The sequence below is a fragment of the Pseudopodoces humilis genome, chromosome 16, assembly GCF_049639895.1.
Source record: "Pseudopodoces humilis isolate 2021_Gansu_Grassland_sample_001 chromosome 16, ASM4963989v1, whole genome shotgun sequence".
Taxonomy (NCBI): Eukaryota; Metazoa; Chordata; class Aves; order Passeriformes; family Paridae; genus Pseudopodoces; species Pseudopodoces humilis.
This window is the reverse complement of record NC_142215.1, coordinates 2,804,745-2,832,063: the sequence shown is the minus strand read 5'-3', so window position 1 is coordinate 2,832,063 and position 27,319 is coordinate 2,804,745. Positions and strand designations below refer to the sequence as shown.

General features: G+C 44.6%; 1 protein-coding gene across 1 annotated transcript in view; it reads right to left on the bottom strand.

The window, feature by feature from the left end:
- The window catches only part of CHSY1 (chondroitin sulfate synthase 1), a 75,275-nt gene that overhangs the window by 43,908 nt on the left and 4,048 nt on the right, over nt 1-27,319 (bottom strand). The window contains exon 2 of the mRNA XM_014251219.2: nt 21,698-22,193. Coding sequence (XP_014106694.2) covers nt 21,698-22,193 — 496 coding nt within the window. The remainder of the gene's footprint in view (nt 1-21,697; nt 22,194-27,319) is intronic.

Genomic DNA, 27,319 nt, shown 5'->3' with positions numbered 1-27,319 from the left:
ATTAACCAGTCCTGTGACTCTATTCAAAGCATGGAAAGTTCTCCTTCAGGAGGGAGGAGAAACACAAATCTAACAAAAACTCTGAGAGGCAGAAATCCTGATCCATCACTATTATTGATCACCAGAACAAACAACCCTACAACTGCCCTTACAGCTTTAGACATCAGTAGAAAAAGCAGACGTGTCTCTCCACCTTTCCCACCTGCACACACCTAGCCCCAGGCCAAATCTCTTTAAGAAAGTATATTAAATATAAAAAACTCTTGGCTTCATGTTGCATTGTTCAGGTGTTCCCTTTCTGCTGCAGTGCCCTTTGGAGTGCTGTAAAGGACAAAGCAGAATTAAAGAGATGGAAGAGGAGAGAAACAAGACGAGGCATTCTCATTAAAAGCAACCCAGTCCCATGCATGAATTGAAAGTTCAGCTGACAAAAATATTTAACATCTTAGTCTGGTCAGGGAAGTTTTCCACTCAACAGTTCATGTTTCCAGGACGTGGAGGAGGAGGAGGAAAGCACAAGATCTGTTGGTGAAAACCAAGAGACAGCACCTGCTCACACAACTGGGTCCCAGGTTTGGGCAATTGTCCCAACACTGCTTGAGAAACGTGTCCAGTGGCCAGGTGAGAACTGAAGCCACTGACCTGGCATTCCTGAGGATTTCCTAACACAGGAGGGTCCCTTTGGTCTGTTGTGTCCAAGTAATGTTTTCTCACAAACCAAACAGAAAACCACCAGCATCTCAGAAGCTCTTGCATAAGCTTATTCAGGCTGATATTACTGAAATACACACAGTCAGATGCCCATTTCTTTACCTGATACCAAAAATAATCCTGGATGCCATGAAGCTTCATTAATCACTACCATCAAGTACGAAGCACTAACCTTTTTTAAAGTGCTTTCACATACAGCAGGAAGGGCAATACTTGAACCTGCATTAGCAAAGGGAAAGGAAACACTACAGATATTACCCTCTCCTGCCAGCAATTAAAGAGGCTCTTCATGGAAAAGCTGCTCTTTACAATGTTTGCCCTACTTAGCATTAGCTCTCAATTAGTAAGAGGCAATGCTCCAGAGGATGGTAGGAATCCAAAGAAAAATATTAACAGGTAGAGAGTAGAGGCTGAAGGCTGTTAAATGAGCTCACGAGATCCTCTGGGTGGCAATAAGAGGAAAACAGGTTGTAGCAAACTAAATGCTGCTTGTCAGTGCAAGGCACAGCAGTGAAGCAGTGCAAATCCAGCACAGCAAAAAAGAAAATGGTCCACAAGTCATCTGGTTGCAGGGAAAGACTGAAAAGCACCAGAAATTAAAGTCTGTGGAGGAGATGACCCCAACAAACTATGTAAATACACACCAGGCTGTGCACAGGGAAGAGTAATGCCACTGGTTTGAAAGGAGCCAAGGTATGACCCGTGAAAATACTACTAAGATTTGTAAAACAATAACCTAAATGTCAAGGAACCAGTTAACAGTGTAACTAAGGTATTCTTCTCTGACCCAAGGGCAAGACACTTTTTGGCTACAACTTAAAGGGAAAAAACCAGAACTGCCAAGGGACTAATGAAAAAGTCACTGGAAAGTGGTTGAGAAATGTCTAGAAACACAACTGCAGGATGAGCAAGAAGAAAGTCCTGAGCTCTCCCTTGGGATTTCAAGGGAGGGGAAAAGTAAAGTTTACAGATGTCATCTCAAGTCCAATTACTCTTTTCTATTATGAAAACACCCTGCCCCTTTCCATTTAGGAAATTTCAGGTTTACTGCATATTTTGGTTTTACTTTTCCTGTCTGTAGGTTGAAGCCTTTACCAGCTGCTCAACACTTTACCAGCCCTTCAGCACAATGGAATGTCATAAATTTGTGCATCAATAATGTGTATTTACAACTTTGGCATTTTATATCTCAATTTATATGCCATTGTGCACAAGATATTGTTAATTTAATCACCTGTGTAAGTACCAAACCATTCACTTGGGCAGGATTGCCTGAACCACAGCTGTGTTTTCATTTACCTTATAACCTTTGATAAACCTAACCAAACAAAAATGCTCAAAACTAATCAGATTTATATTTGCTCTGCTCAACTACTACATAAATCATGGGGAAACGATCAATAGACTGCAGTTCTCAGACTGTTAACATTTACTGAAAAACAAATGCAAAAATAAATAACATTCAGTAGAAGATTTTTGACTGGAGCCAGTTTAACCAGCGAAAAAGGATTTTCTAAGCACAGGTCCATGTTCAGTACAATGCTGATACCATTTGGGGTTGCTTGTTTTTCAGAATATACTTCCTGTACTATGGAAACCAAATTCTTCAGTCATAATTTGCATGTCTGAATTAACTCATGGCAAACAGTGCAGAAAACCTCAATGTTTTTATCTAGGTGTTGCAGGAAACTGTTTATCCAAGTTAAAGGCATCTTGAAGAAATTAGTATTATATGTGCATTTTACAAGATGCATCACTTATTAATGTATGGAATAACTTCAGTGGTTTTACCAATGTAGGAGCATTTTTCATCTCTAATTTCTCATTTCTTTCCTCCACTTTATTTAACTTCCAAATATCAAACCTTGTTTTATTGCCAGAACAGTGCTAATCCCTCCCTCTGTCAATGGAGACAGCAGGTAAAACAGATAACCCTTAATGAAATTGTTTCTCCTACTTCCCCAAATACAAATTTTCTTCCTAAATTCCCATTTTTTCCCCCAAGACATAGTATGTGCAAGGCCCTACTGGTATTTCCCACCAACAGGAGATCTTACATGCTTAATAAAAATCAGACATTTTACAGTATGCCAGTATGTATAAAGGATTTTATGCATTTCAAAGGGAGATTCCCAGCTCGATAATGGAAGAGTCATTACTGGAGCCTAGTCCTGCAAAAGTCCAGGACACTGAGCTTTAATGTCATGCCAATCTTATGTACAGAACAGCTATTTTGGGTAATTACAGAAGTTGTAATAATACCTTTGGAGTCCCATGAAGTTGAACTCACTCAAGACATGCAGTCTTGCAGGCAGAAATTTTTTTAACAGGGATTCAATTTGTTTTAATGAAATACTGAGAACCCTATCCTTTAGATATAAGTATTTTATAGTAGTACTTGTATGTCATTTTCTACAAGATTTCTAATCTTTAGCTGATGTACATCAGCATAACCTTGCTACCTGATCAAGTTACACCTATTTACATCAGAGGAAAATTCAACCTTATGCCAGGTCTTATTTAGCAGTACCTCTTGCAACTTACCTGTATTTCACTTTCAGTATAAATATACATTTTACAAAATAATCTTAAATGTCATCTAATACAGCACTTGCTGTTCTGAACTGAGCACTTTACTACAGCAGAATTAATTTCCAATTGTTTGTACATTCAAGACAGTTCAATCCAAATCGAGTGGGAGTGTCTGCAAAACGTTCAAGAGAAACATTTGTCAGGGTGAGGCTGTTTGAGGATGCTCCTTTTGCTGCAGGACAGGTGAAGGATGAAATCCTTGATACATCATCCCACCAGCACATGGATCTGAGCTTTTCCTCTCTCCCTGGGAGGGAACATTCTGTTCTTCAAGCAGGCAAAAAGCAGTGAAAACCAGCAAGAAATAAAAAAAAATATGATAAAATACAAAAAGCTTGTTAGCTACCGTGCACCTCGGCTTTCACTGACGTCTTTGGTGCAGCCTTCACGTTTTCAAGTCCCTCCTGTTAACCGAGCATGATTAATTCCCCTTCAGTTTTCCCAGCCTGCTTCTGCTTAGAAGCCAATTTAGCAATTAAATTAATCGTCAAATATTTCTTGCCAGAGAATAAAAAAGAAGTTTCTCTCGCCTGGACAAAACGCAATTCCCGAGGGATTTGAGCATTTAATGAGCGGAAGAGTTACGAAAAAAATGTAAAAACTGGCAAATCAGACAGCAAAGAAAGAGACAGGAAGTGACAGATTTAAGAAAACACCTCTCAAGTAGAGGAAATGAGTCGTCCTTTAAGAAGAAATCATACATATAAAGCACATAAAAGAGAGTATTCTTTGTAGACTTGACTGAAGAAGGAAAGGAAAAAAGAAGAGATAAAAAAAGACACATCCTGAATAGCATTAAAAGCAAGGCAGCTTCAGTGGTCAGCCTCTTCTAGTCAAGATGGAAATTTGCATAATTTTAAAAGCAGTGTCCAAAGTCTATCTGCGAAAGAAAAAGTGCGAAAAAAGGAGATAAAGAGCAACTAAATGCATGGAGAGGAGTGACTTGAGCCAGTAAGTGGACACATAGCTGCCTATGTGAAGCAAAAGGTCTGCTCCATGCACTGCAAATTCCTAAAGGTGATAGTTTTGAAAGGATAAAAGGATTTTTTTTAAAAAAAAAACTAAATGCACCTCTCCTGGGAGGGATGTGCTGAGAAGAGCCTTGGGCTGAGTTTCTGCCCAGGTGAAGTTCTGCCCAACTGAGAGACTTCTTCAGTGATTCACAAACCGGAGGTCTCTGTGGTACCCAAGGTGTTGGATGCACCTCTGGGGAGCACACGAAGATGCACATTTATCACAGGCTCAGTTCCCAGACTCACAACTGCAAGAACTGCCCAGCTGCACCCACTGAAGTCCAGGACACCCCAGCACCAGGTCAGGCAGGGGACTGGGAGCAATCCGAGGACAGTGTTAAGGGCTTTGTTGAGTGACACTGACATTTTTAAAAGGTAACTCAAGCCTTGCTTATGTCAAGTTTAGTCTTCGTTGAACACCCCTTTTTTGAAGCTGGTTGCAATAATGCAGGAAATGTCACACATAAAAGAGCTTTATGTGAGTGCAAACATCTTACAGGGCAAATTTACCCTCTGAGATTGTGTGTTCATCCCTACAAAAGAACATTCATTGTCCGGATGTGCTCAGTGAGGTTTTGCTGGGGAGGAGGGGGAATGCAAGAAAAAAAATACCCTCATTGCATTTTACAACTACAAAAGGCACTTCTAAGACATTTTTGTATAACGACAAGATTATCTTTCATGATAATGTTACCTCATTAAATAAAACTTTACCTGGATTTGATTCTTAATTTTTGGAATTACTTGTCTTTCACACGGTGGAGAAATGAGACTAATTAATAAATGTGAAAGCCTTCTGCCACAAGGATTTCCCTTGAAAGGGCTGTAACAGTACTTTTAGCTCTGAACTGCTTCAAGCAAGCTCTCTGCCTGGTTTTCTCTGGCCATAAAGGCAACAGCAGCTACACTGAGCAACAAGCCTGCTACTGTAATACATCACTCATCACAGCCTAACTGGCATGATAAAGTGTTTGCTCGTGAGGGGATTGTGTGGCCAGTCCAAACAAAGACCACTTCATCTTGCATTTCCTAGAAATCTGTTTTTCTAGAAGAAAAAAGCTGACATCCTGAGCTGTGCCTATGGAGAACGCTGGGAAGCCTGTGCCACTGCCCAGGCCTCCCCTCTCCCCACGAGGCAGAGCTGCCTGCATGCCGTGTCAAACAGCTGCTCTGCTGCAGATCCCCCATGCATTTCATCCAGTTACAAATGAAATCATATCATAATCACTTGGGGTTTTATTGCTGTTACCTGGAGACACTGCCAGCAGCTCCCTCCAGCAGTTTGCTGAGTGGATGAGATTTGCAGCAAACACAAAGCATCAAGCCAGCAAGGTTATCTTCATTGCAGAGCGAGAAATAAAGGCTGCATGAGCCTCACATGGTATTTCTCCTCTCCCTCCTCGTTTCCCTGCTCCTTCCAACAGCTCCAGTTCCTGAAGGCTCATGAGAAGATGTAGAACTGCTGGGAGAGCATCTCCCCACCCCTGTGGGGCACCTTCTCCCTTCAGGGAGCAGGGGGGCACATACACACATCTATTTAGATATATTTACATGTGCAAATCCCCATTTCTTCCAGCACTTCCCCACAAATAGAAGACAGAGAAACCAACAAACAGAATGATCTATCATATCTCCAGAATATTATCCTGTTAAATTTGCTGTGGTTTGGGCAAGCAGGGATCTACCCAGCAGCAGCTCTGGTTTGAAGTGCATAACCCAGAGATGAGCATGCCTCAGCACTCCCTGAATGCCCTTCATGTGTTTTAACTCCCCTTCAGACCCTATGAATTTCCTACTTCCACTGACATTACACGCTGTGAGCTTCCCTGGCTACCCTGGCATGAAAAGCAGAGCTCTCAGCCTTGACCTTCAGCCGAAGTGCTGGGGACAGGAGGGAAGGTGTTTTTGGCCACCTGACACAGACCCTTCCTCTTACCCTTTTGGGAGGCTGGAAATGCATTTCCCACAGCTGCACCTGGGAGATTTTCCATCCCAGCCTGGTTAACCTGTACATCCAAGTCCCCACTCTCAATGTCCAAAGGACACCTGCCGCAAGCCAGCATGAGACGGAGGGTGCTGGCCTTCCCAATGCTACAGTGCCTCGTTCAAACATCATCTGATGTCCAAGAGCCACAGGACAGCTCATCCCCAGCCTCTGAGAGCCTCCTTTGGTGGCCAGTGAGCTCTTGATCCCCTGACAGCACCGATGTGGCCATTCCACATTGGAGGTGACAAGGAAAACAGGGCAGAAGAGAGCTGGCAGGGCAGACAGGGAGATCTCCTAAAGCACAGACAAGAAGTTCTCCCTTTCCCAAGCTGTTTGTGTAAACTGGGTTTGCTCCAAGTTAAAACATCATTCAAAAGATGTGGTGCTGCTCTTGCTCACTCTGGCCATGGCACAGCGTCCATGTTCCTCTCTCAAATCTCTTGGCACGTGAGCGTTCCAAGGCCAGGGCTGGAGCACACAGTCCCCTGCACTTCCTGCACAATTCCCAGACTCCCAGCTGAGATACAGCAGCCCCTGAGGGATTACAGACTCCACGCCACAGCAGATCAAACACAGAAGGAGCTCTCTCCACGCTGCAATCTGTCACCTTCAGCCCAGGCCCACTCTCAGGGAATGAAAAACAACCCAAATTGGATCATCCACATAACCACAGCACCACAGGCCGACAGGGATACTGCCCTAACAGGACACAGTGCCAGCAGCTTCCCTGGCAGGACACGCTCAAATCCACGGGGCAACTGGATCTGAGGAGAATGGACAATCCCATGGTCTGTTTGAAACGTTATAGAAGACACAGGTTGAATATTAATCAGAAAGAAAAAAGTACTGATCATCACCATATCAATGGGCTCAGTTTAGCTTTCAGTGCTCATTATTGTCTGGTGTGAGGTGCAGGACTGAGTCTGTGCAGATATTTCCAAGCTGCAAAGTTATAGCTGTGGTTTCATCCCCAAAGCCTCTAGAAAGAACTGCGACAACTCAAACACTTGAAGATTTAAAAATAAATTTAAAAAACCCCACCTTTGCAACAGCATCACCCAAGTGACAATGCTCAGGAACAGGGTCTGGAATATTTTACAATGATTCTGCCACATTCCAGCACACATATTTACTTTAGCTGACCACAGAGTGCACGAGCACGCAGCTACATGAAAAGGGGTGCTTTCCAGAGTGTGGCAACCGGGGGAGTCTAACCAGAATATTAAGAGACAGCCATATTTTACTATTATTTACCATCGAGGCACCACAAGAACCACTGCAGCTCCTTTCTTCCGAATATAATCATCATATTGATAAAACTGGCAGCGTTCCCAAACTGGACACGGCTTTTTTGTCCCACCACACAAAGAGAAGCAGACACAAAGACAACCAGTGACGTTATATTGGCTACCGAAGAAAACAAAATCCAAGCCACTGTTCTTCACTGCACGCTCTCTGCTTGGACAGGAAGAAAACATACTCTGAGAAGTCACTTTCAGACCTGTAAAGAGTTGAGTGTTTTGCATGAAACAAGGCATGAAATTACACCAGCTACAATTCAGGCAGCTCGGTGTTTTTCCTATGTTGGCCATCAGTCAGGTGCACGAGTGCTCCCACTTGGATTTAACTCGGATGCCACGCCAGAACACATCCCATCAGCAACACACTTGTCACTTCCACGCAGGATGGTTTTGCTGGCATTTGGAAGCAGCTGAGGCTCACAGCATGTTGCTTTTTTGGCAGGTATTCCACCTTGCCTAGGGGAGACAGGCATGAGGGAGTTTTATGTCTAGGAAAAATAAGATTATTGTAGCCCATCAGATATGATTTCCGGCTTTAAGGATTAGAGCCGTGTCCCAGCAAGAGCCAGTGAAAACAGCAGGTTGTTCCTTAGCTTGCACCTTGTAACATTTTATTGCTTACCTGCATTTATTTTAGACCAAATTCCTTTCTGAAGGCTTATCTCAGTCCTTCTCTGCCCACCCCCCCACACAGTCCGCCCTACTCCCAGAGAAACTGCAACTAAGAATAAGCACGTTTAAGTTTCCCATCATCCTGACATTCCTTAAGGAAATAGTTCCTTCAACATCTGCAAGTGACTGCTTTTCCTCCTCCTCAGCAGTTCCCACCTCAAATTTTGCCTCTCTGGTGGTCCTCAGGAGAGGGGAGCACCTGTAAACAACTCCCTGATTTACCCAGGCAAGAATCACTTGGAGCAGCAGCTACAAAAGGAGCAGCATCTGCTCCACAAGCACTCAGCAGAGCGTTGCACAAGAGCACTTACTTTAGCTTGCCTGATACTGCAAATGCCAAAGGAATGTAGCTCCCTTGTATCCCTACTCACGGGACCTCTGTTTAGAATATTTGAAATTACTCAGGCTCCAGACCCCCCTCTGGGTTTCACTCTGGCTCTCTTGCTTTCACCACCTTTCACCTCCAAGAGGTTCTTTGCCATTGCTTTGCTTTGCTCCCTGGTGCCAGTGAAGAGGCTCATCTGCACCCCTGCAAGCTGGGCTCCCTCAGTTTCATTAGGAAACCATCTCCAGTGATTGCCCTGGGCCACAGTTCAGAAAGGCTGATGGAGATCTGCAGGTCTGTCTGCAGGGCTCCTCGCTCCCAGCTCAATTCATTCCTCCTGATGCCCTCTGGGACCCGGAGCACACCATGCTGATTATTTTTGCAATTTCTGCCTGTGACTTTTCTGTCCCTAAACAGGTGGGGTGAGCACATTTCCTGATGCTGCTCTAGCAAAAGGTCCATTCCAGCAGAAAATTTGTTTCTCCCTCTCCCTCCTGAAAGCAAGTCTGCTCCTGCCTCACCTCACTTCAGCCCTGACGGTGGAATTTTAATTGCAGGGACTGGTGAAAGAGGGGAGGGAAGGTGTGGTTTGGCTGCAGGACAGACTCAGGACCTCTTACACTCCACACCTCACCCTGACAGTACCTCCTCCTGTGCCCTGGGGATAACCCCGTGCCATGTGGGGAGAGCTGTTGTTCCACAGCGTGGAAGGAGCACGGGAAAGGTTTGCAAAGCCCTTTGATGGTAAAGCACAAAATTCTAGACCCGGGGTAACAGTTCCCTCAATGGACTGGGAAATCAGGTTCCTCCAACTTTCCCTGCGAGCAAGGTCAAAACCACACTTCAAGTTTGCTCGAGAATGACAGCCAGTCTAAAATTAAGCTGAAGAGTAACTTCTCACCCTCTTGTGAAACAGGCCACAAAAAAGCCTAAATGCATCTTCAAAGCCAAAACAGATCTTCAAGAAGAAATACTCCCTGGAGAGGGGAGCAAGCACAGGCACATGTTCCAAGGCAGAGCTGGGTGTCGACATCAAGGACAGGGCAGAGCTGCTGCCCTCAAGGGACAGGGACTCAGTGGTGGAAAGTGCCATGGACCCACCCCAAGTCACCTTTTGCCACACTCAGCTACCAAATCTCACTATTTATCCACACTAAGAGAGTAGAAGGGGAGATCAAAGTCAAAATAAGAGAGCTTAACATGAAACAGCACATCCCTCTTGTGCTCTTCCTCCATCCCACGAGACTTATCTCATGGTAATTTGATGAAAAGTTGTTTTTCCACCCAAGCTCTAATTTGAGTCAAGAAGCCAGCAGTGACAGCATCAGAAAGCTATTTTGGAATGGAACTGAAGAGCTGTCAGATAGCTTTGTGGGGTTAAAAAAACCAACTCAGAAAACCAAACACAGGAGACGGGAGATGGCAAACCTCAAGATGTCTGAAGACCACAGGAGACAAACCCAGAAATTCCCAAATCACCAGGACTTTGTCAGTTTACAGTGCCTCTTCTCACTCCCTCCCCATCATTTCAGAAGATGAGTGTGCATTTCTGGGCAGGACTGATTTCAGCCAAGTGTCTGTGGAACAAGCATGAGGACACGTGCAGGAGAAAAGTAACAGTGGAGGCGGGGAAAAGATGGGGAAATTAATCCAAAGGCTGCAATAAAGTTCAAAAGTTTTAAGAAGTCAGGGTTTTTTCCATTTAAGTACCTGGTGATGGACCGGGGTGCCTCTGTTATGGTGCACACAATGTCTTTCAAGCCAGGTCTGTCTCTGGAGAAGAAATTGAAGACAACTTTCCCCAGAGAAAGTTCTATTGTCCTGCAGTCGCTGCCAAATTCAGATGTTTAATTCAAAGTGTGAAACAGAAGGATTCCAGTCTGCTTTTAAAGAGGAAAATCTCCAGGCTACTGCTCCATCCCATAACTAACACCAGCTTTGTTCAGGGCAGGACACAGCACAGCTCCCTATCCTCAAAAGGAAAGGGAGGCAACATATAAACAACATATCACTGTACATCACAGCCTGGGAGCTGCATACCTCAAACAGTAACCAGTGCTAACAGTCTGAGGCACCTCGACAGATGTATGGCCAAGCAGCTATAAAAGAGCCTTTGTGCTGGCTGAACAGAAACAAGGCATTTTCTGTACGGCCTGACCACCTCACAGGATAAACGGGGTTACACATTTCACACCTCCCCTGCCCCAGGGACCCCAGGGCAGATGGCACAAGGCAGGATGGAGGAATGACCCACGTCAGGGATCTGCAGGAGCCACTCTGCAGCCACAAGGAAGATGACTTTGCCCTCACCTTCCATCCCCCTCGCTTGCAGGTCCCATGTCGGAACCTCACGGCCTGGTTTAAAGCAGAGCCATTCAGCAGAGGCTTGTCCCTGCAAAAGATCATCACAAATACTTGTGATCCACCAGCCAGAGCCCCAGACAAAGGCTTTTCATCCTTGTGCTTAAGCACCCAGCTGCTATTTTATATATCTTGAAACACACTTTTCATCTTCGCCCTGGTTTCCAGTTCTGAAATTAGGCTAATTCTTCAAGGCCGCAGGAGCCGTGGTGTTATTTTTGGCCTGGGGAAGATAAGAAACCATGTGGATGGTTTTTCCTCAGTACAAGCACACACAGCAGCAGCAAACTTCAGGATTCAGCCAAACACATTATTCCACAGGATCAGAAGTGGCTTCCAGTTGGGCCCAGTAAAACACAGCAAGAAAAAGTGCAACTGCAAAAGGCTCTCGCAGTGACTGCAGTGCATGTTTCAGCTCCAGGGAGGCAGAGAGAGGGGAGAGAAAAAAAAGAATATTTGAAAAAGTCAAAGGAAAATAGTTCTGTCCAAAACCTGGAAAAGCCACAGTTAGCAAACATTCCCAGGGAAGCAAAAGCCCTGCTGCTTTATGAAGATTAAATCTGCTATTGTCTCACAGTTGTTGGCTGTTTGCTTTTTTTTAAATAAAGTTCCCCTTGGCCAAGGATGCTAGGAAGTATCTTCAATAAGAAAAGGATATAAAAACAAGTATGCCAGTTAATAAATCTGTGATAAGCTTAAACAAACAAGTTAAGTTAAGGTGAGGGTAAGGTTTCTTGATAAATCACCTTGTGATAAGGGTAAGCAAATTTCTCTTTTGTCAGGACAAGAAAGATACACATGCAAGGGGCACAATATTTTTGCTGACCTGGACAATGAATGTGAGAGGTGTATGTTCTGAGTCACTAATGTTGGACAAGACTTTTTTTCAAGCATATGGTCTGAAGACTGTAGGAAACTATTAAAAGAAAAATGGGTCAGGCATTTAACCCACTCTGCACCCTACCATTGAGAGGAACTGTAGGAAAAAAGCTTTATAAAAAATTCAGACCTTAGATACAGACAGTTCCCCAATGAACATCTATGCAGAATTACACTTAATGTTAATTCTCAACAACCCACCTACTAAGACCTTTGTCCTTCTGAGGACAAATAACACTGTCCTTATGCAGAGATGCTGAGGAGCGAATTCTGCTGTCCCTTGGGCAAGTGTTTTCTCTCTCTGTAAGACAGTAGCACACAGTAAAAAGTATGGTTACAAAGGATTAAAGCAGCTCAGTTAATGCAAACTAGCACTCTCTCTCCTGCATTCCTCACTAATACAGTGGTGACATAACCAGCCAAAACATGTAGCTTTAACTCAAATAAGGTTTAAAGAAGTTACTGCCAAGTAATTACACCCATTGAAGGCCCATGAGCAGAGGAACCTTCATTAATACCCCGCTGCAGCTCTGGGAGCGCTTTTCGAACCAGCTGCTCCAATCTGAAGTGGCAACCATGAACAAGAGCAGGCAGCAAGTTTTCATGAGCAGACTTGTGCCTGCCTTTCAGAGGACACCCTGACACATGGCTGAGCACAGCCATGAGGACAGCAGGCAAGGACACAGCATCCAAGTGCTGGCTGCCTCCCCACAAGGGCTGGGGCAGCCCTGAGGTAGAGGAGCTTTCTGGTAATGTCCCCCTTTATTTTTCTGATAACACGCTTTTCTTTGCAGCTGAAAGAAGGTGACAGTGGCACTTCAGGAACTGCAGGCAGTTTTCTACTACCCTTTTCTGCTTTCTAATGAACCGCTGGCTGACTCCAAACCATGGGTTCCCATTTATTTCATCACTAATCCTAGCCTCTGTGTCAGAACCTGTGCTTAATCCACAAAGAGTACCGGATGCTTCTGAAGACTGTTTCCAAGAACAAAAATATAGTGCTCAGCTGGAGCTCCCTAAAGCCATTCAGTAGGAAGGATTAAACCCAAAGACTTGGATGGAACTTAGATCCAGTGGGCATGACCCTACCTGTGCTCTCTTCATTACACAAGAGCACGCCATGCCTTTGCCTTTTCCTAAACCTTTTTCTAAACTACTGACTCCAAAGCACTGGCTCCAGGAGCCTCCTCTCACAGCTCTGCACAAACATTCAGGGCTCACATCCATGTGCTCTCAGTATAAACCAGCACAAATGAAGCTGTTTGTGGCAATGCTCCCAGGACATCAGATCACCAAGCACAGAAGCTGACCACTGAAGCTTCACCCACACTGCAGCCCTGGGAGCAAGTCCCTGCCAGCAGCTCAGGTAAAAATGGCATCACACAGGCTGCAAAGCTCTCTGTGAAAAGGAAAAACTGCTTCCATGCTCATTCCCTGGAAAAGGGGCTCTCCTTTTGCCACCAATACTTCACATCAGGCACAACACTGAAGTGTGGGCAAGAGATAAATGGATAAACAGATATTTCCTATTCAAAGAGACTTTAAAAGAATGGTCCCTATTAGCTTGGGTCCCTAACAGCAATATAAATTGTATGCAGGCATTGATTCTTCTCCTGAAATCACCATTACCACACAAGCTGCAAGTAACTGGCATGAAGTTCAATAGGTTCTCAAGAGTCCCCCCATAAAAATCTGTCACAACTTTTACTTTTGTTTCATTATTGTAGCACCACTTTTAACTTGTTCAAGACACAACTGGAAAAAAAAACACTAACTTGCTCTCACTGAGGCTACCAGCAGAAAGAAGTTTACTTTCATGTAAAAAATCTAACCAGAAATAACCAGAACTCAGCTTTCAGTTTTGTAAGGGCTCTCAAATACACTTTTAGCTGAAACTTTCAAATTTAAGAAAACAAAACCAGTTAGTCCCCCAAACTTTTCCAATTAAGTTCCCAACTTCTTTGTGACACATAAAGGTCATTTTGGTCGAGGCATGCAGGAAGATAATCCCCACCTTTCAGGCAGTCAGGATTTCTGGCAAGATTTTAAGAGGTCTCCAGCTGATAACCATGAAAAGTTCACACCACCAGGAGTCCAGATAAGCTTTTAACACAGGAAATTAGTGAGAAAATGTTTTAAGGATTTTAAAGATCAATTAAGATGCTGTAACAGTCCAGCAAAGTAGAATTGAGTTCCCTGCTTCAAATCAGATGGGTTTAGAATACAAAACGGCAGCTCTGGAGCTGGGAGGTGTCTACAGGAAATGAGGTTAGACAAATGCAGGGCAATTAATCCTCTGTGCAACCAGATTACAGACTCCCCCCCATCCCCAGGGCCACCAGACACAGCCAGAACAGGGTTAAACTGCTTCAGGTTGTCATCTTGCACCTTCTCTGCCCATGTTCTCCCCCATAGCCCAAAAAAGCCAATCTCTATCCTGAGATGTGAGGTACACTCAGGGACAGCACACAGGGACACTCAAGACGTGCAGTTCTCATTTGTAACTGCAGATGCAAACTATGAAAAAAGCAGCACCAAACTCCATTTTCTGCCTTGTCAGCACTGGGGGGCTGTAAAGTTCATCAAGGACGCTGAATTTCGGAGAAGCAAAAGATGAACTGGGAGTTCCTGGCTAGGGTGAGGAGTCAGCTGCTGTTCACAGCTCTTTCTGGGATCTCTCCCAGCACACCAGTGACTGCAAACAGTGTGAACTGGGGAAAACGTGACTGTACAGATCACAAATGTATCCTCGGACACTGGCCTGGTACACCATCAGCCCAGGGAGCAAGGGAAGTGTCTCAGCACCCATCCTGCTAGGAAATATTCTTTCCCAAAGCATTAAGAAAACCCTTCATTGCAGATTAGTGCTACACACCACTGTGGCTACAGCCACTGTACAGAACATTATCTGTGCTCATTCACTGAAAGTTCAAAAGAAAATGGTGATCTTTTACACCAGATTTGGTTGGTGGGTTTTTTTAAAGTAACAAATAGATGTTACTCCGAGACCCATTGTGTCCATCCATTTAAAAAATCCTAGCTTTGTTTCTTCTCAGTGATAATTCAATTGTTTTCATTGAAAAAAATCAAGTATTTCTTAGAACATCATACTCCAATTATGGTACAGGTAGCACTGAAAGCATTTGAGCTGTGTGTTCCTATCCACCCTGTTGGCGACCTCAGCTAAGTTTATATTGAGCCCCTTCCCACATCAGCGCTTTGTTTTTACTTCCCACCACCAAACAAGCCTGGCTTTTCTCTCCCATGCTCACAGGCTCTGACACCTCCTTGCTGCTGGTGCTTTAAGCTGCTCACAGAACTTGACTTTAACTCATTGAGGGAAAAAAATACAAATATTCTCTCCAAATTAACACAATTAACCCTCCCTCCCCCAAGCATGCAGGTCACAGTCACCTTCTACGTAACTGAGAAGCCCAGCTGATAACATTTGTGTCCCCTTCAGTCAAGAAAAACAAGTTTTTAATCTATTTTTATCACTGTCTAGTCACACAGAACACTTAGAGAGATACTGGTCTTATACAGAGGTATCCATGAAATGGTTTATTCCCCTCACCTTCATCTTTTACACTCAGAAATAAGCCCGAAAGAAGATGAAAAAGGAAACTTGCCAGCTCAATGTTTGGTCAGATATCATTGACCCATAGGAGATAACTGACTACAAAGGTATTCCTGGGATTGCCATTGATTAGATTTGGAATTTAACAGTGTCCTTCCAAGGTCTCCAGTCAGGTGAGATTCCCCTACCAGAGGATCACAGCTCCAGCAAGCTGTAAAGTAAGATTTTACCCCCATCAGTTCAAAAGAAAAATATACAATAGAACGCTTCTAGTCTCAGACTCACCTCCTGCCTATCCCCACTGCTGTTCAATATAACAACCTCAAATCCTCAGCTATCTTCTGAGTGCCTTAATGAAGAAACTGGCATGATGAGCTATTTTATTAGAGTTCTTTGTCCTGTCATGCTATGAAAGATTAGCCTTTCCTGACTTGTCCTCATGATAACAACTAATCCTGATGTCTCCCTCAACTCAACAGGCTGAACAGATCCTAATTTATAACAAAATCACTGCACTCCAAGACAACAGTAATGGGGGAAAAGCAATACTTCTGTTTGCTGGATTCATGGCTGAAGCTTCCTAAGAGTCTGCACGACACCATCAAAGTCCTCATTTCAGCAACCCTCAGCTTAGGCATTAGGTCAAGTCATCCAGCTAACTAAGGACAGATTAACCATGTGCTCACAAAAACTAGGTCAGTCCCAAACAGGCTCTACAGCCTGGAAAGGCCTCTCTGTTTCAGCACAAAGCCCCCAGCCCTCCTCTCTGAAAAGGATATTCTGCACAAAGTGAGTGGAACCCAGACTCAAGTTTTGTTAAAACACTTGCTCTTCATTTCTACAACACAGAATAAACCTTGACCAACATGCATTCAGAAGTCAGTAGGAAAATACTCAGTAATGTCAAGTTTTCCCTCTTTGGAATATCTGGTTCTCAAATACTCAGTTATTTTCTGAAGTGAAAAAGCTAGGTCAGGACCTGGCTGTGGACCTGAGACCTGTTTCCCATTCCAAACCTTCCAAATCCTCCTAACCCACACCTGGGTTTCACAAACCCAGTCTGCAGCCTTTATTCTCTCCCCTGACCTCTGTGCCCTCCTCCTCAGCAAACACTAAAATTAGACCACAGTGGTCATACCACGCTGCCTCCCCCACTGTTGTCATGGACTCCCTGTCACATCAGTCATGTATTTCAGTCTCACCCTGTGCCCCATGCATCACCTCCCCTGCCCAGATAATGCTCTTTTCTAGTCTTACCTGTCTGTCCTTTGATAAAATGCCATTCCTCATTACCTTCAGGAAGCTCAATCTCCATCCATCCCCAGAATGCATGGCCACCCACTTACACCTTAATCCAAAGCCAAAAAGACATCTCTGAGGCGTTCCAAAGATAAAATTTAGTGCTGGAGGAAAGATAGTATATAAACATCCACCCTAAAACTCTGGGCATGCTTGTATCCTCCCTCTCTCTCACACACAATTCACATCACAGGTTTCTGGAAATGAAGAGATGCAGTGGGCTGCTCCCACAGCAAGATAAGGTGTCTGTGCTGTCAGGGTTTGCCAAGTTTCCATGCTCTGACTTCAGAAAACGTCCAAGCTTTGAAGCCAGGACAATACAGACACATAATAATGTCTCATTTCAGGAGTGCTGCTGGAAGCTCCTACCACAAAGACAAGACAAATCTTTCATTTGCTGGCTGGGAGTCGAAGGAGAGGTTCACAGAGCAAGAACAACCAAACCCCACAGTCCAACCCCACTGTCCCCGGTGTCTGCAGAGAACAGAGGTGCTCCAGAACACCCAGCACCTCCTCACAAACCCCACCCTGCACTGCCCTGAGAGCACTCTGTGCTGGGTGTCACTCACCACCCAACCACAACAGGATCAATCTCCTTTTTTTTTTTAATGAGAAAAGGTTTTCACAAAGGATAAAGCAAAGGAACTGGAGGTTTGCCATTAACACCACCTCTTTCCAGTCATTCAGAACTGATCAATCACTGCAGGAGTAATTTTTTTTTATTTTTTTTTCTCCCCCAGCTGACCTACAGAAAACATAAAGTTCAGTTTTGCCCTTGGGAACATCCATCCCAGAAATGCTACGTTCTGGCACTACCAGTGTACTTAGCAGATATAACGTGCACTTTAAGGGCTTTCTTAACTTCAGTAGCAATTATCTTCAATTACTCCAGATGAAAGACCACACAAAATGTTAATTCAAAGCCCCTTTTCCCAAAGCCCCCTGCTAACCCTGGTCACCAGGTTTGGGATTTCTAGTTTTCTATTTTCCCCCTCACCAACACCCAAAAAGTTGGACCTGCTCTTCCTCACCTTTCTTGGTGTGATCGCTGCCCTCATCACATCTTCTTTTCCAAGTATAGTGTAAAAAATCCTGTCACTTGCTGCATCTCACCTTATTTCTCCCACAACCTCAATCAGAACAGGAGATAAGACAGACAAAACTGGTCATTTATACCTGTCAGAGGTAGCAAAAGATTGGATCCACCCGTTTCTATTGCACTGTAGGACACACAGGAAGGAATTGGAATCACCTGAAAGCAGCATGTATAAGAAGTGCTTTAATACTGAAAAAATTAATGAGATATATCAGCACTGCCTTAACTTCTAGCAGCTACAAAGAGCCTGTAATAAAGTTGTGAAGCTGTTAACCACAAATTAGGAAATTATGCAGCAACAGCTGCAAAACAAGGCTGAAACAACACCAAGCTACACAGTGGTGACTTTGTAATTCAGGTGCATTTAAAGGAAATATCAGACACAATACTGAGAATCAACAATAATTTTGGGATGGTTTAAATCACAAATGAAAGAGCTTGTCATCAAAACCAGAACATGTTCTCAGGCTGAAATCCAAGACCCTGCGTGGCAGTGTAGGAGAAAACAGAACTTCCACATCCCTGTGATCCACATGAGATGGACTGGAAGAACTATTGGTGGGAGGAAAGGGAAGAAAGAAGGAGACTTAAGTCTGAAATAACACCCAGCAATGTGCCAGAAGTCTAAAATACCAATATTCACTAGAAATGCAGAACCACTTCTGAGAAAGTTCACTCCAAGCCTTCAGTTCTCCTCAAGAAAAAGGACTACACTCTGTATTTCTTCATAACCTCTCAAGCATCCTTCTGGAAGCTTCAGAGATTTCACAGCTCCATTCTTTTCATGACTGTTTTCTTATCATTTGCTGCATAAACTCTCTGGCTTCAGATGCTCCACCCTATAGAACACTGAATTTTATAGTTATTTGTCAAACAGCAGCGCCAGTCTGGGTTTTGTTTTTACAATGATGATAATCCTTGCCCTAAAGAACTTACATTTAACAGCCATGTCTCATCTGTGACTCACTCAACCTGTGTCAAACAAGGGAACAGCTCCGAGCCTGGTCACAGGAGCTTAAAATCCATTGTGGGCTGCAAAGTGCTCCCAAAGCCTGGATGGGTCAGAGCTCCCCAGAGCCCTGAGAGCTGCAGTTGTCCTCAACCCTGCACACGCTGCTGCTGCTCTTCTGGGCTGAGATGACACAGGAAGTCCAAAGAATGGTGGTGTCAGTTCCTCTGCTGTCTCTGCTGAAAAGCTCCTGATGGCAGGAACAGTGTGAACAAATCCTCACAAGTCTTGAAACGGGCAATAACCGGTGCCACTCTGATGAAGTGGTCTGAGAGGCACTGCAGAGAGCAGAGGAGTGACAGAAACACAGGAAGGGGGAAAAAAAGAGGTTTTGAGACAGACTGCTGCGAGCAGAAAAGCCACACAGAGCCCGGCCTGGTGATGCATTCGGGCACACCACCAGAGCCAGGGCCAGGGAAGATGAGCAGCACAGTAAAGACATTGTGGGATCCTAAAATCAGAGAAAGGGGGCAGTGAAAGTCATGGAGATGAGTAAAATGATTCTGGGCAGGGAGCCCACCACAAGAACAGTGCAGGGGAAAGCCACCCGCAGTGAGGTGAGGGCACTCCACGCCTGAGATGCTGAGAAGGAAACCCAGAGAGCTGGGGGCTGACAGCAGAGACCTGAGCTCCTTGCTTGTGCTGCCACTTGAGCCTTTTTAGAATAGGAAGTGCAGGCTGCAAAGGAGAAGTTTGAGGTTTGGGATTTCTAAGGCCAACACTGCTCTGTCTGCTGAGCCCTGTGCTGTCACAGCTTTTCTTCCAATGGAAATTGTGAAGGATGTGGTGGCTGTGCCCCAGCAGAGCAGACACAGATAAACTTTTTGCTCTATCAGAAGCTCAGTGAAACACAACATTTTGCAATTCACTTACAGTGGCCTGTTACTTGATGTTCATGAACATACAAGACATGGAAAATGTCGTTTTTACACCAAGCCTTCCTAACACAGCTGTTGCGACAGCTGTGTTTTTTCACACAGCTAGTGCTTTATCTGAAATAAAATACCAGACACATTTCATCTGGGCAATGAGAGGACCAGATCAAAAAAGATGGCAGGTATTTAAACTGAAAAGCCACAACTAAATGAGAGTGGACCTACATCTTGCAGAAGCTGTGTCCTTTTGTCATTGAAACTCTTCCTACTCTCCCAAACAGCTGAGCCTCAACATCCCACACTCACGGGTTACTTCTGAACACCCAACAGTTTATACACTTCACACAAACCAGTTTTAAGCAATTCATGGCACTCAGGAGAATCCAGCATTAAGGATAATAACAGAAGCTCATCAAACAAAACAGATTATGAGAAAGCCCCATCTATTCCTGTCAGACAGCATTCCCAGTGCACTTGTGGGCTATCATTGGCTATTTCAGCCCAACATTTAGTTATACTGAATTTAGGAGCTCTTTGCCAGTTTCAATAGGACCAAAATGCTGACCTTCAGTAACTTATCAAATGCCAGATGGTACAGGCATTCACACCAGAAGTTATTTCTACTCTGAATGTCTATAGTAAAAATTTTATGCTGCTAAAAACTGTGGAAAAAGTTACTGACTCTTTACGAATGGTTAAACCACAATGCTGGCAAGACATAAACTAGTTCCAGGTCTGAAAGCAGGGAACGTGGAGAGAGGCACTGTTAGTCCAGAAAATCTCCAGGCACAAAAGATATTAATTAATAACTGCAGCTGGAAACCTCCTTCCCCTTCCTCAGAGGCTTCCCGGTCGCTGAGTTGTGAACTGAAACAAAGCAGCAGCTTTTGGGGGCAGAAACTGAGTGTCAAAAGTTAAACCCAAGTCTTTGCCAGTGAAACAGTGGCTCAGCAGCAGTATCTGTCACTGTCTGTGACCCCGTCAGTGTGACCACAGCTCCTGTCACACAGGCAGAAGAACCCCCCTTCACCATATCTCATAAAAGGACATAGTTGTGTCAGGTCATAAATGTTTGTGTACAGAGACAAACTGTTCAACCTCTCTTCTGCTTTCCACTTCTCCCATATTTCTAAGGCAGACCCACCAGCATTTGCCCTGGTGAAAGTGCAGGTCAAGCCCAGGAGGTGTTTTCAATCAGGCAGTCTGTACACAGCCAGGACTCACTTCAAGGATCCCAGCACACTCAGGCAGGAGAAGCCCCTGTCACCCCAGGGAGGAGCTGCCAGCTCACAACAAACAGCAGCAGGAAACTCTGCCACATCCAGGCTCTCTAATTTCCTCTCCCCCAAAATGCCAAATTTGCAGGCACATCAGTGTGGGCAGACCATGAGTTTCAGTAAGAGTGGTGGCTTGTCTCTGCTGACGTCAAGGACCTGCTGAGCAGGCGCCTGCAGGATGGCGCTGCCAGCGAGTGCCCGGAGCAGCGGCAGATTTGGGCTGCCAGGAGGCAGCTCAGCATGCAGGGTTACAGTGCCAGCCACCATGAGACCTCTCCAGTTTGGGGAAAAACTGCCACTGTCAGGGCAAACATCTGTCAGCCTCACACATTTCAACAGCAGTAAGAAACACGGTAATTGTATCATCCATTTCCCACGCTGACACCATGGCATACTGAGCTAAAGAAGATAAAAGAGGCTTGGACACTCAGGACTGCAGGCACTCGAGGCCATTTTGATTTAAGCTTATTCCCTTTCTATCCAAATAAAAATATCTGTTATGAATAATGAATGTTCCTCCATTTCCCTCCTTACTGCTGCATTTCCAAATTTTTCTAGGTCTTTCCAAGGGTGACGCTTGCAGGAAACAAAAGGCGCAGAAACTGCACATTTGGATGGTGATGCTGCAGAGGGAGGTGAGGGCTGGGGGAACTGCTGTGTACAGCAGCAATCCTCCTCTCTGCCTCCCCACAAAAGCCATCTCCCCATTCCCCTCGTCCTTACCTCGTAGGACCAGACACACTGCACCCCCGCGAACCTCCGCACGCAGCGTCCCACTTCCACGTCCTCGTGGGTGGTGTACATCTCCCGCAGGCACTCGCCGATGTGGGGCACCATCCTCCGCAGCACCTCCCGGCTCATGATCACTCCTGGCCCCCCCATGCAGAAGTTCTCACCCGGCTCCAGCGCCAGCTTCCCCATCTCCTCCGTGGTGCCGAGGCCGGTCTGCCCCAGGAACAGCGGCTCGCTGCTGTTCAGGCTCCTGAGGAAGTTCTCCAGTTTGTCCCCTTTGATGTAAACGTCGTCGTCAGCCCTCATAAACCATTCGTATTTGTCCAAGTAGTGGTCATGCATGTATTTGAGCATCATGAAGGATTTCTTCTGGGGGGGGTAGGAGTCATCGACACCTGGAAGCGGCACGATGGGGATGGGGATAGAGGTGTCCGAGCCCTCGCTGGAGAAGAATTCGACCTTGCCAGGAATGGTTTTGGACCACGTTCTAGATTGAAAAACACAAGAAGGAAAAATTAAGTACGCGAACGAGGGAAGGCAGAGAGTGCAACCACAGACTATGGCTCAACTGCTATACAGATTTTCTTTTCTGAACACTTTGAAAGGTTATTTTTTACTGCACGGATGAGGACATTCACATGGCACACACAGCAATTGGTACAACATCCACAAAATTCTGGTATGACAAGCATCTGAGTACCATTTTTGCACCTCCATATGTTAGAGAAAGTAATTCAATAGCAGCAGTTCACTAGTGGGAAGCAGGATCCCTTAAGCACACTCAGTTTTGCACAAACAGCTATTGATCACAAAATATGGAGGGGGAGCCAACACAGGCCAACAATTCACATACAACTGGATTTACTCCTTCCAAAGCTTCCCTGCAAGTTATTCAGCATCATAGCCCCCTTCCATTCCCTCTAGGCCTCCCCAAAAGCTCAAATGTGCACTCAGAAATGCAGACTTCCAGAGAGTTAATTCACATGAACTTTTAAGGAAATGGCATCCCTTGGGAAACAACCAAACAGCAACTTCTCCAGATGGTGTGTGGAGAAACAAAGCAGAGAGCATGGAGCAGAAGTAACCTCAAGCGGCTTTGTCCATACCAGCAAAGTTCTAAGAGATGCCTGCAAAACTCATAATTCCCACAATAACATGCTGCTACCCAACACCTGCACCTCCAGCAGCTTTGCAGACACTTAATTCCAGGTTTTAATGGGGAGAAGCAGCACAGGAGAGGAGCCTTTCCTCTGCAGAGCAGCGACAACATCTGTTCCGCACCTTCCGTGCTCCTCTCTGACAAATCCAACCCATCTGCGTGGGCAAACTGGGTCATTGGTAGCGCAGGAAGAGCTGTAGGATGATTCCTCAAGGCAGAGCACAGCCTCCTCCAGGGAGGATTTTCAGTCACGTAACTGCTACAGCCTTGCCCTCAAAAATTATTAAGCTTGCAGTACCATTTTCTGAGACTCTATCTGGGGTAAGAGAAGAGACCACATACCCCTCACAGAAACTCACAGAAAACTATTTTAGTTGGTAAACCAACAGGTTTTGCCACTTTTTATATACAGGGAGAATAATTTATAATTTTATTTGGTGACTATACTCAGAATATAACCTAAAGCTGATGTGAAAACACTCTCAAGGTAAAGGACACAGTATTCCCTCAATGCATCACTGTCACTCTGACCAGATGCCTCTCAGCACAGGCTTCCTGCCAATACCTGAGCAGATTTTGAGCAGCACAGACCATCTGAAATTTGAAATCTCCAGAATCAGCTATCATAAAAAGCCTGAAATGTAAAAATACTTCAGGAGAATTATTCCTTAAGTTCCATCAGAAAATGCAGAGGTATTTAATGAGACTACCTAAACATCAACTTTGACACCTTAACAGTTTCTCACTAATTCCACCGTGTGTAATGAATATCACCTAATTACTTTAAAAGCTTTGTCTTCTGGATTTCTTGCTGCCATGGGTAGTGTTTCATAGCAAAAGTTTAGATCTGAGCTTCCCTGAAGAGCAGAGTAAAGCAAATGGAAACATTCCCACTGCCTTCACAACAGAGGTGATGAGGCCTTTAATCATCAGCAATGCAATTAATGCACAATACTACTGGTTATAAATCATATCCTGTTAAAGCACTGAGAACTGCCCGCTTTAAAAGGAAACATGGTCACATCCTGAACTTTCACTATTAAGAAAGTTCTGCTGTTTATTTTCTGACACCCACACTCCAGATACAAATCACCCACAGCGCTCCCCATATCAACTCCCAGTCTAAGCTCAAAACACTTTTCTTCACGGAAGATGCATTTAAATTTTAGTGTCACAGAAAGAAAGGACAGAAGGAGTTACTGAGAAATGCAGCTCATCTCATCCACTGAGGCACGGCTTTGGGTGGACCCAGGACCACCAGACAACCACCAAGTTGAAGTTATGAGCTAAAGTTTTATGGAAATTTCTGTTTATTTACTTTTTTACTCAAAAGCAAACAACGTATTTTCAGACTTCCTCTTCATATCATGAAAGATTTGCCTTTAATCTATGGACAACACAGGATGTCTTCTATCACTCCAAGCTTTAGCTCCTTTCTGGAAGCAGTCAAGCCCTTCTGTTGATTCCCAGTTTAAATTTATCCCCTGCTCTCCAAACAGGTACCCTCACCTCAAGAATCACTGATTACTGTCAGGAGAAGAGCTCCCATTCAACAGAAAGGGAACAAAATGCATGCACATCCATAAACCCTGGCATGCTTGATTCCCAGTCACTACACCCCTCATCTCAAATCCAGTTTGAGCCCATCTTCCCATATGAGCCATTTTTGGGGTAAAACAGAGACATTCCTGTGTGAAGAACACAACGGGGACAGAAAGACCGTGCCCTAACAACATCCACATCCCAAGGACCTGTGTGTGAACCTGGGTCAGCACCACAACATTACTCCAGCCTCGGGATCTCACGTCAACCACATCGACCGTGCACCAGCACAGCTTGACTGAGCCTTTGTTCACCTCCTGCAACAACACAATTTCTAGGATGAGACAACTCAACGTGTTATTTGTGACCGTGGCTTTGAGCGATTGTTTGAACCCAAAGGGACGAAACCCTCCCACATGGAAAAACAGCCTGAGTGTCTGTGTCAACAGGAGCAGAGGCTGAGACAATGGGCTCTCCACGGGCTGCTCCTCACGTCGAAGCCACAGCGAGCTGCGGCCGTTTTTGGGGACAGAATCCAGGGAGAACAGTTTGCTCAGGAAACGCGCTGTTGCACTCGGCCAGAGAAGCCAAACCACAGAGGGTGAGATGAACTGTAAGTAGGTTTTTTTGACCCCAGTTATCAGCAGAACTAAGGACTGATAAATGCAGGGATTAATTCTGATCAAAGCTGCTTTTAACTTTTTTATCCAGTGTTGCAAATAATCAGACTTGGCTCCATCACTAGCAAGTCTGTAGTTTAGTATGTAAAGCCTACATTTTTTGCCAATCCTCCCACATCCACTGTAGTTTACCTTGTCTTGTCAGGTTATGGTCAGCAACCTGACCCTTCAGCTATTGAGCACAGAGCTCCTGTCTCAACACCTCCCCAGCTCTGTGGCCCCACCAACACCCCCTTCCACCAGCTGACACCACTTTCCTGGTCAGGGTTTCTCCAATGTAAGACCTGCAGGTTGTATTTGCAAAAGGATTGTATGTTTGGTGGTAATAAAAAAAAAAAAAACAAGAAAATATTTTTAATTGAAATTCAATATCCTCCTTCTTCCCCACCACCAGGTCACCTTAGCTGTTCAAAGGACACACTGACACAACATTTCTGCCACCAGACTCCTGTATCTGCACCTGCAGAGACCACCTGGGCTGCAGTGATGGATCACTGAGGGCTTCAGTCAAAGCTATTTCGACTCTGTCCAGAGAGAAATATCAGCTTGTGAATACAACTGATACTGTACTGAACTGGTCATTTAAAAACCCTGACACATCCCAACCTTATCTCCCCCATGTAATCTGAATCTGCTGCTTAAGCAGGAGGATGTGCATGAATCAGGACAGCAAGGCTCTCTATTTCCCTCCCCAGGAGGTAAAAAAACCTGCACGATGCTGTGTGACCTGGTTTCTTTCAGCGCACAGGGCACAGAACTCCACAAACCAGAAGGCTGTGTTGACAAGGAAATCAAAGTGAAAATTAAACAAACACAAACAAAATAAGTCATGCTTCCTCAGGAAAAAAAGCTCTAAGCAGAGGACATGAGTCCTGTAATGCTTCAGTATTGGTGGCTACCAAATCAATTTTACTGTCCCTTCCTCACCCATTTTGCACACTGGATATCCTGCCTGTACCCTAGGCTAAGCAAGTCACAAGCAAACTGAGTGAAAAAAATTTATCCCAGCTGCCTCCCAGGTACTCATGAAATACAGAAAACCTTGTGTGCACCAAGAGTGCTAAAAAAAACCCAGTATTTTTAAAAAAGTGACCACAACTGTAGTAATGAAATGTTGTCAGAAGTTATTTCTTCATTTAAAATAAAGCTTGAAAGCACAGCTTGCAGCAGGAGCAGCACAGATCTGGAATGTTTTATCTTCAGTTTCCAGTATTTATTATTTATTTGTATGATCTTGCTTTGTTATCAGCTCTGCAGACTCGGCAGAAGCACAGTCAGTGGCGTTATGCAGACAGTGCTCCCTTTGTAGAGACCCAAGCTGAAGACTACGACAAAAAATGTATTTGGTTTTTGTCTGCAGCTCAGGAAGTTCCCTCAGAGGAGATCAGAGAAATCATTTAAAGTTTTGAGAAATAGTCATCTTGTATAATTACGCTGAAGAAAATCATAATTTGTGAAGAACTCAGCAAGACAACAGACACAAAAGACTGATGTCTTGAATGCAGCTAAATTCCATGTTGAATTAGGGCTAGTTTGGCATAACTGTTCTTCAAGGTCCCATTCTTCCAACAACATTTGTTACAGGGGAAGCAAGGAAACACAGCTTAAGCAGGAGAACCGAGCATGGAAACCAGCACGCTGCTCCTGCACGTGGAATTGCAGATAACCAGCATGGGAGGTCACAAAAAAACCCTGATTTTATATTTCCAGATCTCTGTCACTAAGATCTGCATTACAGAATTCAAATTTTGAGGAAAAAGTTCCTTTCAGGTTTTTGCAGGATTGCTTTAATGGAGAACCCAAGCAGCTTCCACAGCTCTTTGAGTCCTTTGAGCTAAACTCCTCTGATTTTAAGTGATGCCAGTTTTTTGTCCATGCATATTTATCTACCTTCCTTGTGGACACAGGGACAGAAGTGGATCCATCACCCACAGGCACAGACAGTCAGTGGGTCAGGCTAAGATCAAAGCCCAAGTGTCTCAGAGTTTTGGGCCACATGGTTATTTTGAAGGGTTTAGGTGACTTTGTTTTACCCCCACTATATCAGTGACAGCTGCTCTCACTGTGTTCCTTTCATATTGCTCCTTAAACATCCTCACAAATTTTAGGTTACTGGTCAGAAATCCCAAGTACATCGTGTTTCTGGAGGAGGGTACCTGAGCAGGACACTGAGTTCTCACTACTGCAATACTGTGGTAGCATTCACACATGAAGTAAAACACGACATTCAAA